Source organism: Protopterus annectens, chromosome 3.part1 (assembly GCF_019279795.1).
Source record: "Protopterus annectens isolate FY-2018-M chromosome 3.part1, PAN1.0, whole genome shotgun sequence".
In the NCBI taxonomy this organism is placed as follows: Eukaryota; Metazoa; Chordata; order Ceratodontiformes; family Protopteridae; genus Protopterus; species Protopterus annectens.
In genome coordinates this window covers 1,825,811,905-1,825,829,714 of record NC_056732.1, presented here as the reverse complement: position 1 = coordinate 1,825,829,714, position 17,810 = coordinate 1,825,811,905, and the positions used below count along the sequence as shown (strand labels likewise).

General features: G+C 40.2%; 1 protein-coding gene across 1 annotated transcript in view; it reads right to left on the bottom strand.

Annotated features, from left to right (window-relative positions):
• Positions 1-3,948: 3,948 nt before the first annotated feature.
• The window catches only part of LOC122798712 (zinc finger protein 2 homolog), an 84,356-nt gene continuing 70,494 nt past the window's right edge, over positions 3,949-17,810 (bottom strand). Inside the window, exon 2 of the mRNA XM_044067808.1 lies at positions 3,949-7,203. Within this exon, the coding sequence (XP_043923743.1) occupies positions 5,150-7,203 (2,054 nt within the window). The 3' untranslated portion in view covers positions 3,949-5,149. The remainder of the gene's footprint in view (positions 7,204-17,810) is intronic.

Sequence of the window (17,810 nt, the reverse complement as noted above, 5' to 3'; positions counted from 1 at the left end):
GTTAAGGTTGCATTCAGTATTAGCTTTAGTATTGTGAAGTATTTCTTAAAAAGTCTTGTTCCACTTGTTCATCTTTTACTACTGACTCTATCTATCCCATAATATGTACATATTTTCTTCTGCTCAGACTTCTTTATATTACACTCCTATCCCAGGTTGTTATTTTGTTGGTGTTGTAGCTTTGCTTTTATAAATGCTGGGTTTTGCATATTTATCAAGACTGATTGTTATTCTTATATCATCTGAGAAAGTTTAAAGCCTCTGTAATTGTGCTTTCAGATCCTCATCTCATGAGTGATACAATTTTAAATCATCCTTAAAAAAGGATGAGATGACTCTAATCCATGTTGGTGTTTGGGAGTTAAACTGCAGCCTAATCTATTAAGTACACAGATTAATGGGTTAGGGGCAAGACAAAACAGCAGCAATGACAGAGAGTCACCCTGGAATATCCAACTTTCAACTTTTATCCTTAGGTTATGTCTAGCCTGTTTCATGGTTTCCCACCATTTCATAACCACATCAGTGTAACTGATTAATGTAGGGTATATCTTATACATCAGTAAGTATTGCATTACCCATATATGTGATATAGTGTTAACCACTTTGTTTTTGTAACACACCCATGTCACACTTAGATTCTTCCCCTCTTTAGAGCTCTATATTATGGTTTTATAGGTTCATAGGTAGGTACTAGGCTATCGGCCCTGGGGCCTATACAAGCCCAGCCAAAAAGGTACCCTGGCTTTTGCCACCCAAGAAAATTATTTTCCTGTGCCACTGTCGAGCAGAGCCACAGAAGTGATCCCCGGGGTGAATTTCCTATTTCCCATTCAATCATCAAGACTTTTCTTGAAGAGTGCTAATGAGGAGCTTTGTTTGATATAGATAGGTAGTTTATTCCAGAGTATGGCAAGTCCCTGGGACAGGAATCTATCCCTCCGGCATGTTCTGTTTATTGCAGTGACAAGGTTTAGTTCCCTAGAGCATGTAGCTCAGAGGGATTGGGATTTCTTTAAGTGCAGCATGTCCAACAGCTCTGGGTTTGACATAGCTTTGTATGTTAGGCAGAGATCACCTTTGAGTAGGCGATATGCGATGGAGTAAAGCTGGAGTTTTTTGAGACGGTCTGCGTAGGGCATCTGTTTGAGGCCAGTAATCCTCTTTATGAGGTATTTCTGCGGCCTTTCCAGTTGTTGTAGATGTCTTGTGAGGTACATACCAAAAGAGGTGTTGCACTCTATAATGGGTCTAATGAGTGATGAGTAGAGGGGAACAATGACCTCTTTTTTTCTGGATGAGAAACCTTTTGTGATGAGGTGTGCCACGTAGAAGGATTTCCTGACTACTGTGGCAATGTGATTATCAAAGGAGAGATTACTGTCCACCTGTGTCCCAAGGTCTCTTATCACACTTTCGGTGTCAAGTATACTACCGCCTATGTTGTAGTTCGTGGGTACAGAGTTTTTACCAAAGGGGATGACAATGCACTATTTGGCATTGAGCTTGAGGCCATGGCTTTGACACCAGGCATCTGTCTCAGTGAGGCCCTTTTGTAGAATGTCCACATCGTTAGGAGTTTCGATTATGGCTCCTATTTTGCAGTCATCTGTGAACTTCATTAGCCAAAGACCTTCTGTGTTAGCCTGTACTCCAGAGAAGTAGATACCAAACAGGAGAGGACCCAAGACTGAACCCTGTGGTACTCCACTTGTCACTGGTCTGAAGTCGGATTTGGAGTCTGCTACTTTCACAGTGTGGGTTCTGTCACTGAGCCAGTTGGCAACCCATCTTGTGACATAGGGATTTATACCTAGTTTAGTGAGTTTATCTATAATTCCAGAGTGGGGGATGGTGTTGAAAGCCTTGGCAAGATCTAGACAGGCTGTGTGAACCACCTTACCCTTGTCTACGGCTTTGGTGACTGCTTCAAAGAAGTCTATCAGGTTTAGGAGACATGATCTGCCTTTTACAAACCCGAACTGGGTGGGATCCAGAGTTTGGAGATTACCAATGTCTTTGTTTATAAGTTCCATGATGATACATTCCATGGCCTTGCAGACCAGGCTCGTCAGGCTAATGAGGCGGTAGCTCGCAGGGTCCATGGTGGCTCCCCCCTTGTGGAGTGGGATAACCGTTGCTGTGTGCAATTCAGCAGGCACAAAGCCTGAGGTGAGGCTGTGATTGAACATGATACTTAGGTGGGGTGCCAGTTCGTTCTGTAGTTCATGTAGAACGCAGCCTGGGATGTTGTCTGGTCCCATGGATGCTGTGTTCTTGGCTTTGGAGAGTGTGGCTTTTACCTGTACAGCCGTGATTACAGGAACTTTGCATTCTTCCAGTATAGAGATGGGCTCTTTAGGGGGTGAGAGAGGGGTAAAGTTAGCACTGAACCTATCTGCCAGGATGTTGGCAATATCAGTTGGGTCTGTATATTTAGTGCCATTGTGCTGTAACTCAGAGCAGATCTGAGTGTTGCCATTGAGATTCTATGCTTTGTGGTTGTCTTTAGAATCAGTGGCAATTTTGTTTTTGTAACTAGCTTTGGAGGATTTTATCAGGGATTGCAACTTCTTACTGAGGCTGACCAGGGAGCTCCTCCACTCATGGGATTTTACTCACTTTTGCAAGAGTTTCTTCCTTCTGTTGTACAGTTTGTTTATGGCAGGGGACCACCAGATTGGCTTCCTTTTTTTGGAGGATAGCGTCTTGGTTCTGTTTGGGAGAGCACGATCCATGCACTCATGTAAGTGCTTATAAAGTGCAATTGTGTAGGATTCAGTAGTTGTAACTGTATTGTCCATCTGCATGGGTGTCATGAAGTTCACCACTTCTGTCTTAAGAAGCATGAAGTTGTCTTTGGAGAAATTCTTTACCATGGTTTCCTTAATGGGGTGTGGAGGCAGGATGTGGATATCTAGGATAATTAGCTTATGGGCGGATCGGACCAATGAGGCATTGACTTAAGGTGTGGAACACCGGTCACTCATATTGGTAATGACTAGATCTAGGATATTGTTGCCCCTGGTGGGGGTGTGGATAAGTTGATCCAGGGAATTGGAGTTTATGAATTCCAGAAAGCGTTGAGCGAAGGAGTTGGTACATGAGTAGTTTTCCCAGTTAATGGTGGGGTAGTTGAAATCGCCCATTATTAGGGTGTTTGGTTGAACCCTAATATTTTCCAGTACATCAAGAAAAGAGGAGTGGGAATCCTGGGGCATGGTGGGTGATCTGTAGCAAGCTACAATTTGGATTGCAGTTTTGCCCAGAGTTAGTTGCACTTGGATAACCTCGGCTGCATTATGCTGAGCAGCTAGCCTGGAGGTGTGGATATCCTTAATGAATATGGACACACCTCCGCCTTTGGTGTTCCGGTCCAGGTTACATGGCCGAAAAGTGTGGTATGAGTTATAGCCTGGTAGTGCAGTGGTGCTCTCTGGAGCCTTGAACCAGGTCTCAGTCACTGCACAGATATCGATGTTCTCCATTTTAAGGAGTACCTCGAGTGAGTGAATTTTGAGATTTAGACTTCTAGCATTGAGTAGCATCACCCTCAGTTTTTGCTTGCCTGTTCCTGTTACAGTGGCGAATTTGTCATTTTAACCTTGCCTAAAAAAGGCACTATAGGGGCGGTAAGAACCTTAGCCAGTATCCGGAATCCCAGGGGTGACAGGTGCAGGCCATCTCTGGCAAAGCATCGTGGTCTGTCGACCATATCATCCCAGGCAGACAGATACTGGATCCCTTTATAATGGCACCAGAAGCTTAGCCAATTGTTGAAGTTGATCATTTTGTCCTTGTACTGCGGCATCATTCTGGGTGATGGCAGAATGCTACTCAGGGCTAGGGTCATACCTGCCTGGGCTACAAGATCAGAGAGCTCTTCCATGTCTCTTTTCATGTAGTCCAGGGAGGTACATCTCAGGTCGTTCACACCAACATGGATAATGGCAGAGTCATATTTGTACTTGTTGTGGAGTGACCTGAGTGCGTGGGTTATGTGGCGGATCCTGGCACCCGACTTAACAAAAGATGATTCTTTGTTCCTTATGATGTTCTTTTATTACCATTTTGTTCTATTGCCATGAATGATTATTATTCTAGATGGCTATAAACTGTGTCAGTATCAATTCTAGCTAATAATTTATATTGTCGGAAGGTAGGTTACTGGTCCCCAGTTCTTAGGATGGCTTGTGGGTTATTTCTTAAGGAAGACTATTGTTCTTATTGTTGCTAACAAGGTTGATATCTGTCTGTTTAGGATGTACATACAGACAATTTTTATTTAGGGCTATATCTTTGAATAGACATGTTAATGACTTAAGCCAGACGTTAGGTACTGCATCCATGCATGGGATTTTCCACTTAGGAACTTTTCTTATTCTTATCTCAATTTCTCTGGCCATTACGTCATTCCACTTCATGTTATTTACGTAGTGTTCTTTGCTGATTTTTTTAATTCATATGTCCCTTTGGCAACTTTGTTAATGTTCAATGTGGTCCTCATAAACACTTCCCCAAAATTCCTCTATTTTTTTCTTTTCATGACATTTCTTTTCCTTTCCCAGTTCTCTATAAAATATTTTTTGGGTCATCAATGAAGTGCTTATTTTGTATTTTTCTTTTATATTTATCTGCATACCTTCTAGGTTGTTCCACATGTGCTGATATTTTTTAGTTTATTATTGGAAATAGTGTATGATAAATCCTAGTCTGTTTTGATGCTGTCACACCTATCTTTCTAAAGATTTTTGACACGCTCCCTTTTCTGTGTTCTTCTAACAGTAATATTTCTTGTCTTAGCTGATTTCTGTTTTTCCTATTCAGTGCTTCCATGGTGCCGTTCTACTTGTTCCTTTCCTTTGTTACTCATGTTTGTGGTAACACTATCTGTTATTAGTTTAGATCCACAGTAATATACTGCATATATTTCAATTACATCACACACATTTCTCCTAACAATCATGATTACTGTGTTGATCTGTTTTAGCATTCTTCTAACATTTTGGGTTTTATTTACTTTCTGTAATCTATTGCTTTCATCTATCTTAATATGTCTACCCATCTGTTTTAAATCATTAATTGAACTGGACTTCTATGTGACATTCATACAGAAGGTTCCAGAACATTGCCTTGTGTCATAGCCTCTTCAGTTGCATCCTGCTCCGCCTGCTGCTCCTCTGTCAGGTGTGTCATGTTGCTGCACTGCCTGTGTTGGAGTTTCCACACTAAACCCTTCACTTTGCAGATGGTTTATCACTTCAGTTTCTATTTTTTTAATTTCTGCCTGACTCATTTTCTTTTTTACTTTATTCCGATGTGATTTGATATTTTGTCTTGTGAGATTATACATATCTGGGTGCCTTTGTCTGTATGTCTCTAAAAATATCTTTGTAACTGCTCTTTTGGCTTTGGTTAGTTTGGCTTTCTCCTTTGCATAAAGATTGCACCATATCAGATCTCTTTGTCTTTCCCATGTCCATCTTTGTTTTTTTTCATTTTTTCTCCCGTCCAATTTCTTTTCATTTTTACTTTTTTCCTTGATCTGTGGCTTTAAGCGAGAGTGGATACGCTGATGTTTCACCAGATTGTTCTTACTTCCAAACCCTTTGTCACATGTAGTGCATTTATAAGGCCTCTGACCACTATGGATACTCTGATGTGCTATTAGACTAATCTTAGTTCCTAACGCCCTGCCACATGTAGTACATTTGAAGGGCTTCAGCCCAGTGTGGATACGCTCATGTGTTTTTAGACTGTTCTTGGTTGCTAATCCCTTGCCACATGTGGCACATTTATATGGATTCTGGATACTCTGATACTGTGCAAGACTCATATTATCTGTAAAGCCCTGGTCAGATGCAGCACATGTATATGCATCCTGTCCTGAATGGGAATACTGATGTGTAATCATCTGAAACTTAGTTATAAAACTCATATCACATACACCACATTTAAAAGGTTTCTGCTCATTATGCCTATACTGATGTCTTACTAAGTGGTCCTTCCGTGTGAAACCCATATTACATGTGTCACATTTGTAAGGTTTCTCAACTTTGTCTCTAGAGTGAATAAGGTAGTGCACTGCCATGTTAGTCCACCTTGAAAAACTTTTGCCACATGTGGCACATTTTTGGCGCTTCTGCTTAGCCTGCTCATTGTGAACATATTGATGTCTTAGCATGTGAAACTTAGATTTAAAATGTTTGCCACATGTGGCACATTTACACGGTTCATGCTCCATATGGATCCTCTGATGTGACACTAAGTATCTTTTCTGCGTAAAACTATTCCCACATGTGGCACATTTATAGGGCTTCTGTCTAGCTTTCTCACTGTGAGCATATTGATGGATTAACATGCTAGACTTGTATATAAAACCCTTGCCACATGTGACACATTTATAGGGCTTCTGATCAGCCTTCTCACTGTGAACATACTGATGGATTACCATGCTAGACTTGTACATAAAACCCTTGCCACATGTGACACATTTATAGGGTTTTTGACCTATGTGCACATTCTGATGCTTCACCAAGTATCGTTTCTTTGTAAAACCCTTGCCACATGTAGCACATTTGTACGGTTTATAGCTTGTGTGGCTGTTTTGATGTACCCCTAATTTATGTTTCTGTGTGAAATGCTTTCCACATGTAGTGCATGTATATAGTTCATTTCCATTGTGTATTAAATTATGCCTTACCAAACTGATTTTGCATTTAAAGCTCTTCTCACATGTCATACACATGTAGGGTTTCTCCACAGTGTGTGCAAACTTCTGATGCCTTACCAAGCTTGACTTGCATAAGAAACCTTTGTTACATGTGTCACATATGTAGGGTTTACATCTTCTCTCACTACTATGTGTAGCACATTCATACTTAGTCTCTCTTCTGATTATTTGTTCACATGTTACAAAACTATTCTTTTGTCTTTCCTCACTGTGGGTTAATACAGTGTTGTAATTTGTGGCTTTGTTGCTGGAAATAAGTGATTCTTGTGGCTTTTCTTCTCCATGGTTTTGTAGTCCAGTTTTCCACATAAACTTATCACTGTTTTCCACAGAGTGATGGCATTCATTTCTGGTCTGCACTGGGTCATATCTTGTTACACACAACTTTTCTGTCAAAGCTTTATCACATTCAGAATTACAGTATTTTGACTGTGGACTTCGAATCACTCTGAAATTGATATTCCTGTTAACTTAAAAGAAATGTGACTGAGTTAGAATATAATAATCTGCAAAGAAAATTACAAAGGCATTTTTAAGCACATTTGTAGTAAAAAATGAATTAATGTTACACAAGAATTCAGTAAAAATGTGCAACTAAAAACAAATAAATCTCACTCTGCCCTCACAATAAGCTAAACTGTACCTTCAGTTAACATTTAATAATGCAAAATGATATGGCATTTACTATGATGCATATACGACTTTAATATTCTGGGGTGATGGCTGCACAGTTTGGTGCTTTAGTACTAGGGAAAATGCAGCGCTCTTCAATTTACTAGATTATCTCCTGATTTATTAGTTGTGTTTTTGTTTTCTTTGCTTCTCTCAAGTTCTACGGGAAAACATAATTTCCTAACCCCTACTTGTTACCCTTCAGATTTGGACCCTTTTTGGCAATTTAGTTAATTTTCCCACACCTGCCCAGGTGCTGAATCCACCTACTGCATAAATATGTAGTCAGAGTTGGAAAGGGATGGACTATTGCATTCCTTTTGCAATATTGTTTACAATATTAGCACTTGTCCATTCACACACATATCTGTGTGTGTTTGTAACATATATAGGTTCATAGGTAGGTAACAAGGCTATTGGCCCAAGGGCCTAAGTAAGCCTAGCCAACAAAGTTCCCTGGCTTATGAGGAACTTTGCTTGACATAGATGGGTAGCTTGTTCCAGAGTATGGCACAAAAAAAAATCTATGGCATAAGTTTAAACAGTATCTTGGGTTTAAAACTTCTAGAAATACTTTATCTACCAATTCTGAACTTTATCACCAAACCAGAAATCAAGATTCTTTTTGAAATCTATTACATTTTTTGAATACCTAATATTTTCAGGCAATTTATTCCAGAAAAGGGGAATCTTAACCTCTTGCTTCTACATTTCTTAGCATTCAACTTTTGCATAATATTATGAAATGATATTTTTAATAGTGCACTATCAATATGCAAAAGTACAGTTTTGTACCTACCATAAATGTAGATGTTCGAGTGTTCACCCTGCTGCAGTCATCACACTTGGGTTATCCTGTCGTCAGGCGGTCCCGCAGTCGGCCGGATTTCCAAAGTCTTGGTCCGACGTCAGTTGCTGTCGCCTCATCCCTGACGTCAGTGCTCCAGGGGTACATATACTGCAACCGACGCCATTTTCTTCAGTTTTTCTTGCCCCAGATGTCAGGTGCCCCCAAAAAGGTGATCCAAATTAGTACAAAATGGTGAGCACACTGTACAAACACAAAATCCCTTCAGCTATAAGCAAATACATCAGTAAGGCATAGCAGAGATTTAGCCAGTAGATCAGAGGGGTTGGAGGGAGGGTAACCTGGACTGCAGCAGGGTGAACACTCGAACATCTACATTTATGGTAGGTACAAAACTGTACTATGTTCATCGTGTTACCCTGCTGCAGTCATCACACTTGGGTGGAGTCCCAAAGCTAAGGTAGGGTGGAGGTATCATAAAGGGTTAGTGGAGGCAATGAGGCCCTGCAGAACTGCAGTGGCGAAGCCCGCCCTGGTCTTAGAATAAAGAGGTAAGTGATCGTGTTTGGTGAAGGTGTGTACAGAACTCCAAGTTGCAGCTTCTAAAATTTCCTTGGTAGGAACCCCCCTGAGAAAGGCTGTAGAGGTAGCTTTTGCCCTGGTAGAGTGGGATCTAATGGTAGGGGGAACTGGTTTCCCATGATGGGTATAGCAGAACCGTATGCAATGGCCTATCCATTTAGAAATGGTTTGCTTGGATATGGCCCTGCCTTGAGAAGCTGTAGCATAGGATACAAAGAGCTGGTCAGTTTTTCTGAAAGCCTTAGTTTTATCCAAGTAGTAACGAAGCTGCCTGTGAATGTCCAAGGAATGCAGGAGTCTCTCACCTTTGTTCTGTGAATTGGGGAAGAAAGTGGGTAGGTGGATGGTTTGATTTAAAGCTACACTGGACACCACCTTAGGCATGAAGGAAGGATTAGTTCATAGAGAAACTCTGTCTTGATGAAAAATGAGGAAAGGTTCCACTGCCATAAGTGCCTGTAATTCTGAGACTCTCCTGGCAGATGTTATTGCCAGGAGCAGGGCAGTCTTCCAAGATAGGAACTGAAGGTCTGCAGAGAAAGCTGGTTCAAAGGGAGGTAGCGTTAGTTTTTCCAGAACAAAGTTGAGGTCCCATGTTGGTGTAGGTGCTCTTCTAGGTGGTCTAATGTTTTTTGCCCCTCTGAGGAACTGCCTTAGAAGAGGATTTGAAAATAAAGGTGGATTCGTGTCGTAGTGAGCTGAAATAGCTGAAGCATGGATTTTAATTGAGGAGAAGGAAAGTCCTTTGTGCAACATCTCGGCTAAATACTGCACAATGTGAGGCATATGAGGCTGAGTTGTGTCTTGGCCTTTAGCTTGGTTCCAAGCAGAAAACCTTTTCCATTTGTCCGAGTAAGCCTTCCTGGTGCTTGGCCTCCTGGCTTCCAGAATAACATCCAGTACTGCTTGTGAAAGAGGGGCTGGTCGGATGCTTAATTGATTTGCCATGCAGCCAGGTTTAAGGTTTTGAGCTGGCTGTGTAGAATCTGTTTGTTTTGCTGCGTGAGCAAATGAGGTATTTGAGGCAATATCCATGGTGGGCTGTGAGCCATATTCTTCAATAGTGGGTACCAGTGCTGGCATGGCCAGTCTGGGGCTATGAGAATCAGTCGAGGTTTCTACTTTTTGAACTTCAAAAGAACCTTTGTGAGAAGAGGTAATGGAGGAAAGGCATATGCTGTCAGGTTTTTCCAACTGAGGGAGAGAGCGTCCACTTTCCAAGCTTGATGGTGGAATGTCCTTGTACAGAATTTTGTCAGTTGGTAGTTTTGAGGACTGGCAAACAGGTCTATATTTGGAAGGCCCTATTTTTGAGTTATTATTGTAAATATTTGTGGGTCTAGTTTCCACTCATGGGGATCTTTGATGTTTCTGCTTAGGTCGTCTGCCAATGTGTTTTTCTGTCCTGGCAGGAATTGAGCTTGCAACTGGACTTGGTAGGCCAGAGCTGTGTTCCATAGGATTATTGCTTGCCTGCAAAGAGGGTTGGAATGTGTGCCCCCTTGTTTGTTTATGTACCACATTACTGTGGTGTTGTCCGTCTTTATTGCAAGTTGTCCTGGCTGTAGTAGATCCTTGAAGGCTGTCAGAGCTTTCTGTACAGCTAGCATCTCTTTTTGATTTATGTGCAGTTTTCTTTGTTCTGCAGTCCATAGGCCTTGAATGCATTGCCCTGCCATGTGTGCCCCCCAGGCATAGTCTGAAGCATCTGTTGTGATAGTTTGCCTGGTTGGGGGCAAGGTGAAAGGCTGACCCTTGTTGAGGTGACATGCCTGTGCCCACCATAGAAATTCCTGTTGAAGGCAGGGAATGAGAGATATCATTGTGTCCAAGCTGTGGCTGTGTTGAGACCATACGTTTTTTAGGTACCACTGTAATTTCCTCATATGCAGTTTTGCAAATGGTATTATCAGAATGCAAGATGCCATGAAGCCCAAAGCCTGCAGAATTTTTCTTGCAGTTAATTGGGTCTTTGTTGCCATTGTCTTGAAATATTGTGTCAGATGAAGTTGTTTGTCTGGTGTAAGATAAGCCTTCTGGGCCGTTGTGTCCAAGCTGGCACCCAGGAATGTCATTTTTTGTGAGGGTACTAGTTTTGACTTCTTTTCGTTTACTGTGTACCCCAGACAATTTAGTAGATGCTTCACATAAGCCAGATGATGTAAAAGAATGTCTTTTCTTTCTGCTTGGATGAGGCAGTCGTCCAGGTATGGATATATTTGAATTCCTCTTTGTCTGCAGTATGCAATTACTGGTGCCAGGCATTTTGTGAAAACTCTGGGTGCAGTAGATAAGCCAAAGGGCAGTGCAGAGAATTGATAATGGGATGAACCTGCAATGAAACGGAGGTATCTTCTGCAACTTTGTCTGATAGGGACATGCAGGTATGCCTCCTTGAGGTCCAACGTTACCAGCCATGCTTCCTTGCCCAACATGGGAAGTAGCTGCTGTAGTGTAAGCATCTTGAATTTGGGAACAAGTAGCTGCTGTAGTGTAAGCATCTTGAATTTGGGAACTTGTAAGTAAGTGTTTAGAGTTGAAAGGTCCAGAACTGGTCTCCAGGCATTGTCCTTTCTGGGTACTAGAAAGAGCCTTGAGTAAAATCCTTGGCCTTGCTCTTGAGTTGGTACCCGCTGAATGGCTCTCATGGTCATGAGACCTGTAATTTGTTTTTGAGCCTCTGCCCATTGATTTTGTGGCAGGTTTGGCATTCCTCTTTTCATTGGCAAGGTGTGAAAGTGGAATCTGTATCCTCGTAAAATTATGTCTAGGACCCATTTGTCCTTTGTGACCATGTGCCAGTTGTCTGCAAATAGTGCTAGTTTCCCCCCCAAGGGGTCTGACAAAAGAGCTTTGTTTGGCTAGCTGAGGTGCAAGTCATTGAGTTTGCCTTCTGGTGGGTTGAGACCTGTCTTCTCCTCCCTTCTGGGTTGGAGTGCCCCATTGGTGAGGTTTATACTGGGCTTGTGGTTGTCCTCTGCCCCCTGGTCGTCAGTATTTACCCCTCTGAGGTCTGTCAGTGGCTGAAAAGAACCAATTTTTTGCTGGCCAGTTTCTGCTGAAGCGAGGGGGTTGTACTTGTAGGAAATCTTTGACTGTCTGCATTGATTTCACCTTATCTTCTATTTTCTTTAAAACTTCTTCTGCTTTAACTCCAAAAAGAACATCCTGCTGTAAGGGAGCATCTAGTAGTTTTGCTTTAACATGATCAGGCAGACTTTGTTCCTTTAACCAGGCATGCCTACGTATAACTGATCCAGTGACAGCTGCTCTGCAGGAGGCCTCTAAAGAATCAAACCCACATTGTAAAGTATGTTTGCCCACCTGCTCGGTGGCATGCAACAAATCCAGTACTTCTTTCAATTCAGATTGCTGAGGGAGGGAGGTTATCTTTTGTTTTAATTGAGAAATCAGAAATTGATGATACTTAAGCATACGAAATTGACAATTTAGTGCTCACATAGCTAATGTGGCTGAGGTGTAAACCTTTTTCCCCCCACCTGTCTAGTGCTATTGAATCCCTTTCAGAAGGTACTGGGTTTTTAGCCATGGAAGCCTTAGCCCCCTTGGGACCCTGGGAGATGGTCTCTGGGTCAGCTACTGGACTTTTGTAAAGAAATTTGTGGGAATCAGGAATTTTAAGCATGTGCTTCTTAGGCGTGGGCCCAGGTCTTGGGCCTTGTGTAGCAGGCCTAGTAAGTTGCTATGTGATTACTGCAGCCGTAATGCATGATGAACATCTCTGTAGTATCTGTCAGGCTTGGCCGGAGCAGGAGGTAGAGAGTCTGGGTTGAAACTGGATTCTAAATAGACATCATCCACAATATCCAAAACAGGAGGGATGGCTAGAGGTCTGTGTTGGGGGAGTAAAAGAAACTCTCTGAGCCTTTTCTTGGAATCAGAGTAATCCTGACCTTCCCAGTGAAAATGTTCCCTCATAGTGTGTAATGTTTCCCCAAAAGAGTAGTCTTCAGGAGGAGAAGCTGAGGGAAAAGAATCCTCAGCATCAGAATCTTCATAAGGAGAGAAGGAATAGTCTTGGTCCTCAGAGGAATCCGAAGAAATAGACAGTTGCTCAGAGGAAGCAGAATCTTCCTCTTGTCTAGGCCTTTTGTCAGGAGGAGGCTGAGAACCCCTGATAAGAGAAATCAAATCTTCAGCCATTTTGAGCATCTGTTTCTTAGGCATAGGGCCTTGAACAGGAGACTGAAGTGTAGTCTTTTTTGATTTAGAAGGAGTCTTCGATTTGGAAAACGTTTTGACTGTAAGAGTCGTCGGTCTGAAAACGCCTTCAGAAACTGATGGCGTTTCTGAAGCACCGACGTCCTTGGAAGGTAAATCGCCAGAAGGGCCTGAAGTAAAAGGCTGCGTCGGCCTAGTACATTCCATAAAAATATCCGTAGCGGTCTCGGGTTCCAGAACTGCGGTAGTTAGGGACTGTGTCGGAGCCTCACTGATAACCGGAGAACCGGAGACCGGATCAACCGAGGCCTCGGAATCGGGCTTAGGCCTGGGCTGTCGGTCCTTGTCCCTGCACTTTTTGTGCACGCCGGTAGTCGGAAGCTCCGACGGCATGTTATAGTTACATTTTCTACCAAAAAAGTGTCGTGCGAAATCAAATCATCTTTTAATAGTACGCTTATTAAACCTAGCACAAAAACGACAAGAAGTGATGTCGTGATCAGGGCCTAGGCAAGGTATACAATAAGAATGAAAATCCTTATGAGGTATTTGCTTCCCACAAGAAATACAATTGTTAACTTTTTCTGACATCGGTCTGAGGCAAGAAAAGTTTCCCCAGCGGGGTACTTAGCTTTATAAAAGACTTCAGTCTGAAATTCGAATTCGACAATCTCAGGAGTCGGCTGACCGGCACTTGGGAACTGCTTCTGCTTCGGGCACCGCGCGGCAAGAAAGACTGAAGAAAATGGCGTCGGTTGCAGTATATGTACCCCTGGCACACTGACGTCAGGGATGAGGCGACAGCAACCGACGTCGGACCAAGACTTTGGAAATCCGTCCGACTGCGGGACCGCCTGACGACAGGATAACCCAAGTGTGATGACTGCAGCAGGGTAACACGATGAACATCTTAATTGTAACATTTCATCATTATATCTCTAAATGACAGTTATCAATTTACTTCTCAAATTATGATAATCAATAGATAAAATATGTAACAATCTACAATACTGGGATTATCTATGATCAGAATTCCATACCCCCTTCTTCATAAAAACCCTCTGTATCCCTTCAAGAAAATGTAATTGAACCTTTATATGCATATACAAACTATTGTTGTACTCAATAAGAGGTCTACTATAGACCTTGTACAGACTGGTCATACATTCCAGGTCTCTGGTTATAAGATCTTGCAAAATGTCATCTAACTGCCACATAGCCTTGGCACAAATCTGATTTACATGGATACTAAAATTAAAGTTAGTACCTAATGTTAATCCCCAAACCCTTAAAATATTCTACCTCATTTACAGGATGTGTATTAACATAAACTGGGTAACATACTTTTGGTTTAATAAAATATATAACACAATATTTATCAGAAATTAAACTTAAGCCAAAGTTATTATCCCAAGGCAGTATCTCAGTTAAATATGAATTTACCTTATCAAAATCATTCTTATGAGCAATAATAAAGCCTATTTTTAAATTATCACCTTATTTACTCATCTGACTTTAATTATTTGTACGTAATTTTGCAATCACAATATTAAATAAAACTGGTCTTACATATCCCTGTGGGACACCAAAACTGACTGACACGTAACTGGAAAAAGGGTCCATGGATACAGATTGTGTACTATCAGATAACCAGTTAGAAATCCATCTAATAATATAATGATTAACGTTTATCAATTTCAAAGCAGTTATTTTAGCAGTATGAAGCAAGCTAGCAAAAGCTTTTGCCATGTCCAAAAACATGACACTAGAACCAAGTCAAATATCGAAAGCTATGGAAATGTCTTCATAGAAGTCAATCAGATTTGTCAGGGTAGACTTACTCTTAATAAAACCATGTTAAAGTAAGTCAACATTATTTGCTCAACAGTTCTTAATAATATCCAATATCCAATTTTCAAAACACTTGCTTAATATAGATGTTAAACATATTGGTTTGTAGTTATTTACCAAGGATCTATCTCCTTTTTTATTAATTGAGATAATATGAGATCACTTCCAATCTAAAGAAACAACTCCACATAATAGAAATTAATTAAATACTTTAATACTGGCATAATGTAATCCTTAATATTTATAAGAAAAATGTAATGTATTACATCAAACCAGTAGCCAAACTTTTAATCTGGAGAAGACATGTATCAGAGTAATCATTCTAATGATATCAATTTATCAAATATAAAAGAATAGCTTGTGTTATGATTAGCAACACTGATAAAATAATTAAATTACTCAGCTATTAAGCAATAGTTACAGCTTAACATATTATTGATCTTAATTGCACAGATACTATTTCTTGACTTAGTGTTACTATTAATATATAGTTATAAACATTTTTATTACTTAATCCTTTCCTAAATTTACTTCATAAATCTTCTTACATTCCTAAAGGTGTCACAATTTTTATTTAACTTGGCTTTATTATTAGCAGTGAGCCTACACTTCTATTTCCTAAAACCCATTTTTTTCTCACATATAAGGTAATGAGTCTTTATTCTACCAAGGAAAATAAAGTTTATTGGAGATCATCCCTACAGCATTTGTTAAGGATAACATTGACTTCAATGTAGTTTCTAGGGTCTTTTCTCTTATTACCTAATTGTATTGACCAATTAATACAAGACAGAGAATTTATCAGATCATTATAATGAATCATTATAATGAATATTTTGATAACCATTTTAGTAAGTGATGTATTGCTTTTCCAAATAAATTTCAAAGTTAATTGAATTTGATCTGATGAACGAAGAAGGGGATTAATGGTCATTTTTTAATGAAATGTGGTTCATTAGTGGAAGCAAGATCTAAAATATGAATACCCCTTGTGCTGTCTGATTGTTAGACACTATGATAACGTAAAAATATTTAGATATATTTTTGAGCAATAATTTCTGCCATTATATCATATTCAATTACTATCAGGAGAGTTCAACTCCCCTAATAACAGTATATTACTATTATCAATGATATTGCCTAAAGTGTTAAAATGTTGAGTAATTAATTCTGGAGTAATATTAGGACTTCAGCAGCATTCAATGACCTTAAGGTCATTCTGTGCACATGATTCTCTCAGCTCACTAACAATACATTCCAAGTTAAAATATTTTGTGTATGCAAAATGAAATGTGAAATGTGAAGTAGGAATAAAGGGAACTTTTCAAAAAGAGAGCTTACTCTTGCCTATGCAGAATCTGAAAGTGGTTTAAGAAGGAGGTTTGAAGGTCTATTGAAAAGACAACCAGCTCTTCAAAGGACAGGTACATTTCTGTTTAAACAGGGATTACATCACACATCTGCTGAACCACTCAGCATCCACCTCACAGATATGGTTATCCAAGTTCAGGTATCATTTACATTTTTTTATTTTACTTTGTTGAACTTGTTAATTCCAATAGGACAGCAGATGCTTTTCAGAAAAGACCCAAGATTGTATTCATACTGACTAAGGGAAATCTGGCCAGGGCACCAGGGAAAATACTCTACTATCCCTACTTCTGTCTCCATTCCAGGTGCAAAGGCTGCCCAGAGAGGCAGCAGTGCCATGGAAAATGTAGTCCTGTGTGCTGATAGTGCAAATGTTGTTGAAAGTATGAAAAAATATATGGAGTTGGCAGAATCACTGCTAAAGGGAGAAACAAATGAGGCAAGAACAGAGTGAGTCCCTATCAGGATAGGGAACAAGAATGGAAGAGGTCAATGTACAGGAGGAGATGGAGTCTGATTCAGAGAAGCTTTTTCAATGAAGGTTGTTTGTGGGCAAGACGAAGCAGAAGTATCGATGTATTATTACAACCCTTCAGTCTGGAGGGTTGTAGGATGATTACCTGCAACAGTTGGTTAATCAAAGTGAGCCAGAAAACAGTGCAGCAGCGTGGAGTGATATAATGGAGGGAATAGAAGAAGAAAGGAAGGAAACAAGCTGAATCCATTGAGAAAATGTGTGCACAGACAGTTAAAGAAGGGGAAGAAAGAAAATAACAAAGTAAAGAAATGAAGAGAAGGTACGCTGTACGAATAAGCAGCAAAAAGGACAAAGGGCTGAGAGTATGAAGTGTGGGACACCTTGATTGCACCATTAGGTGTACCAGCAAAGGAGGGAAGAGCATTTACTCTAATTAATAATGAGACATTTTGTGATTTAATATTTGAAAATGGACAATACATGGGAAATTTAACAGGAAAATATGAGCAGAAAAAGAATGTGCATCCTTGGACAGAATATGTTATCCAATCATTCTTTAGGCAAACAAAAAAGAATACTGGTTCACCTGCAGATTTAAAAATGACTATTAGCTATTTCTAAGGAAGTACTGGGCATGATGAAAGTTTATTATGTAAGAGGACTTTGTACTGGGGGATGGGAATGCGGAGTAATATTAAACATGGAAAATGACAATGCGTTGCACATACCATGTATTAATTTTCTTGGTAATAGGGGCTTTGTGAGATACAGAGAGCAACTAAATAGTTGTTATTGTTTTGGTAAATATGATCACTGAAGTTATTTGTGTGGTAATACAGGACACAATGCAAAAAAATGTGATTTAAAATGCAAGAAATATGGAAATACAAGAGGCTCATGGCTAAAAGGTAAAAATAATTCTATAGGGAAAAGAGTTAAGGAAAGGAAAATAAAATTTAAAAATATAACATTTATGGAAAATAAAAAGGTAAAGGATAGGAACTCTACTATAGCTGCTAAAAGCTGGGAATATTAGCTTTAAACGTAAACAGATTGAAAAACATTAAGAGGAGAATTAGTATATTACAATGGTGTGCTGGAATAGACGCTGAAGTGATAATATTAGAGGCAGA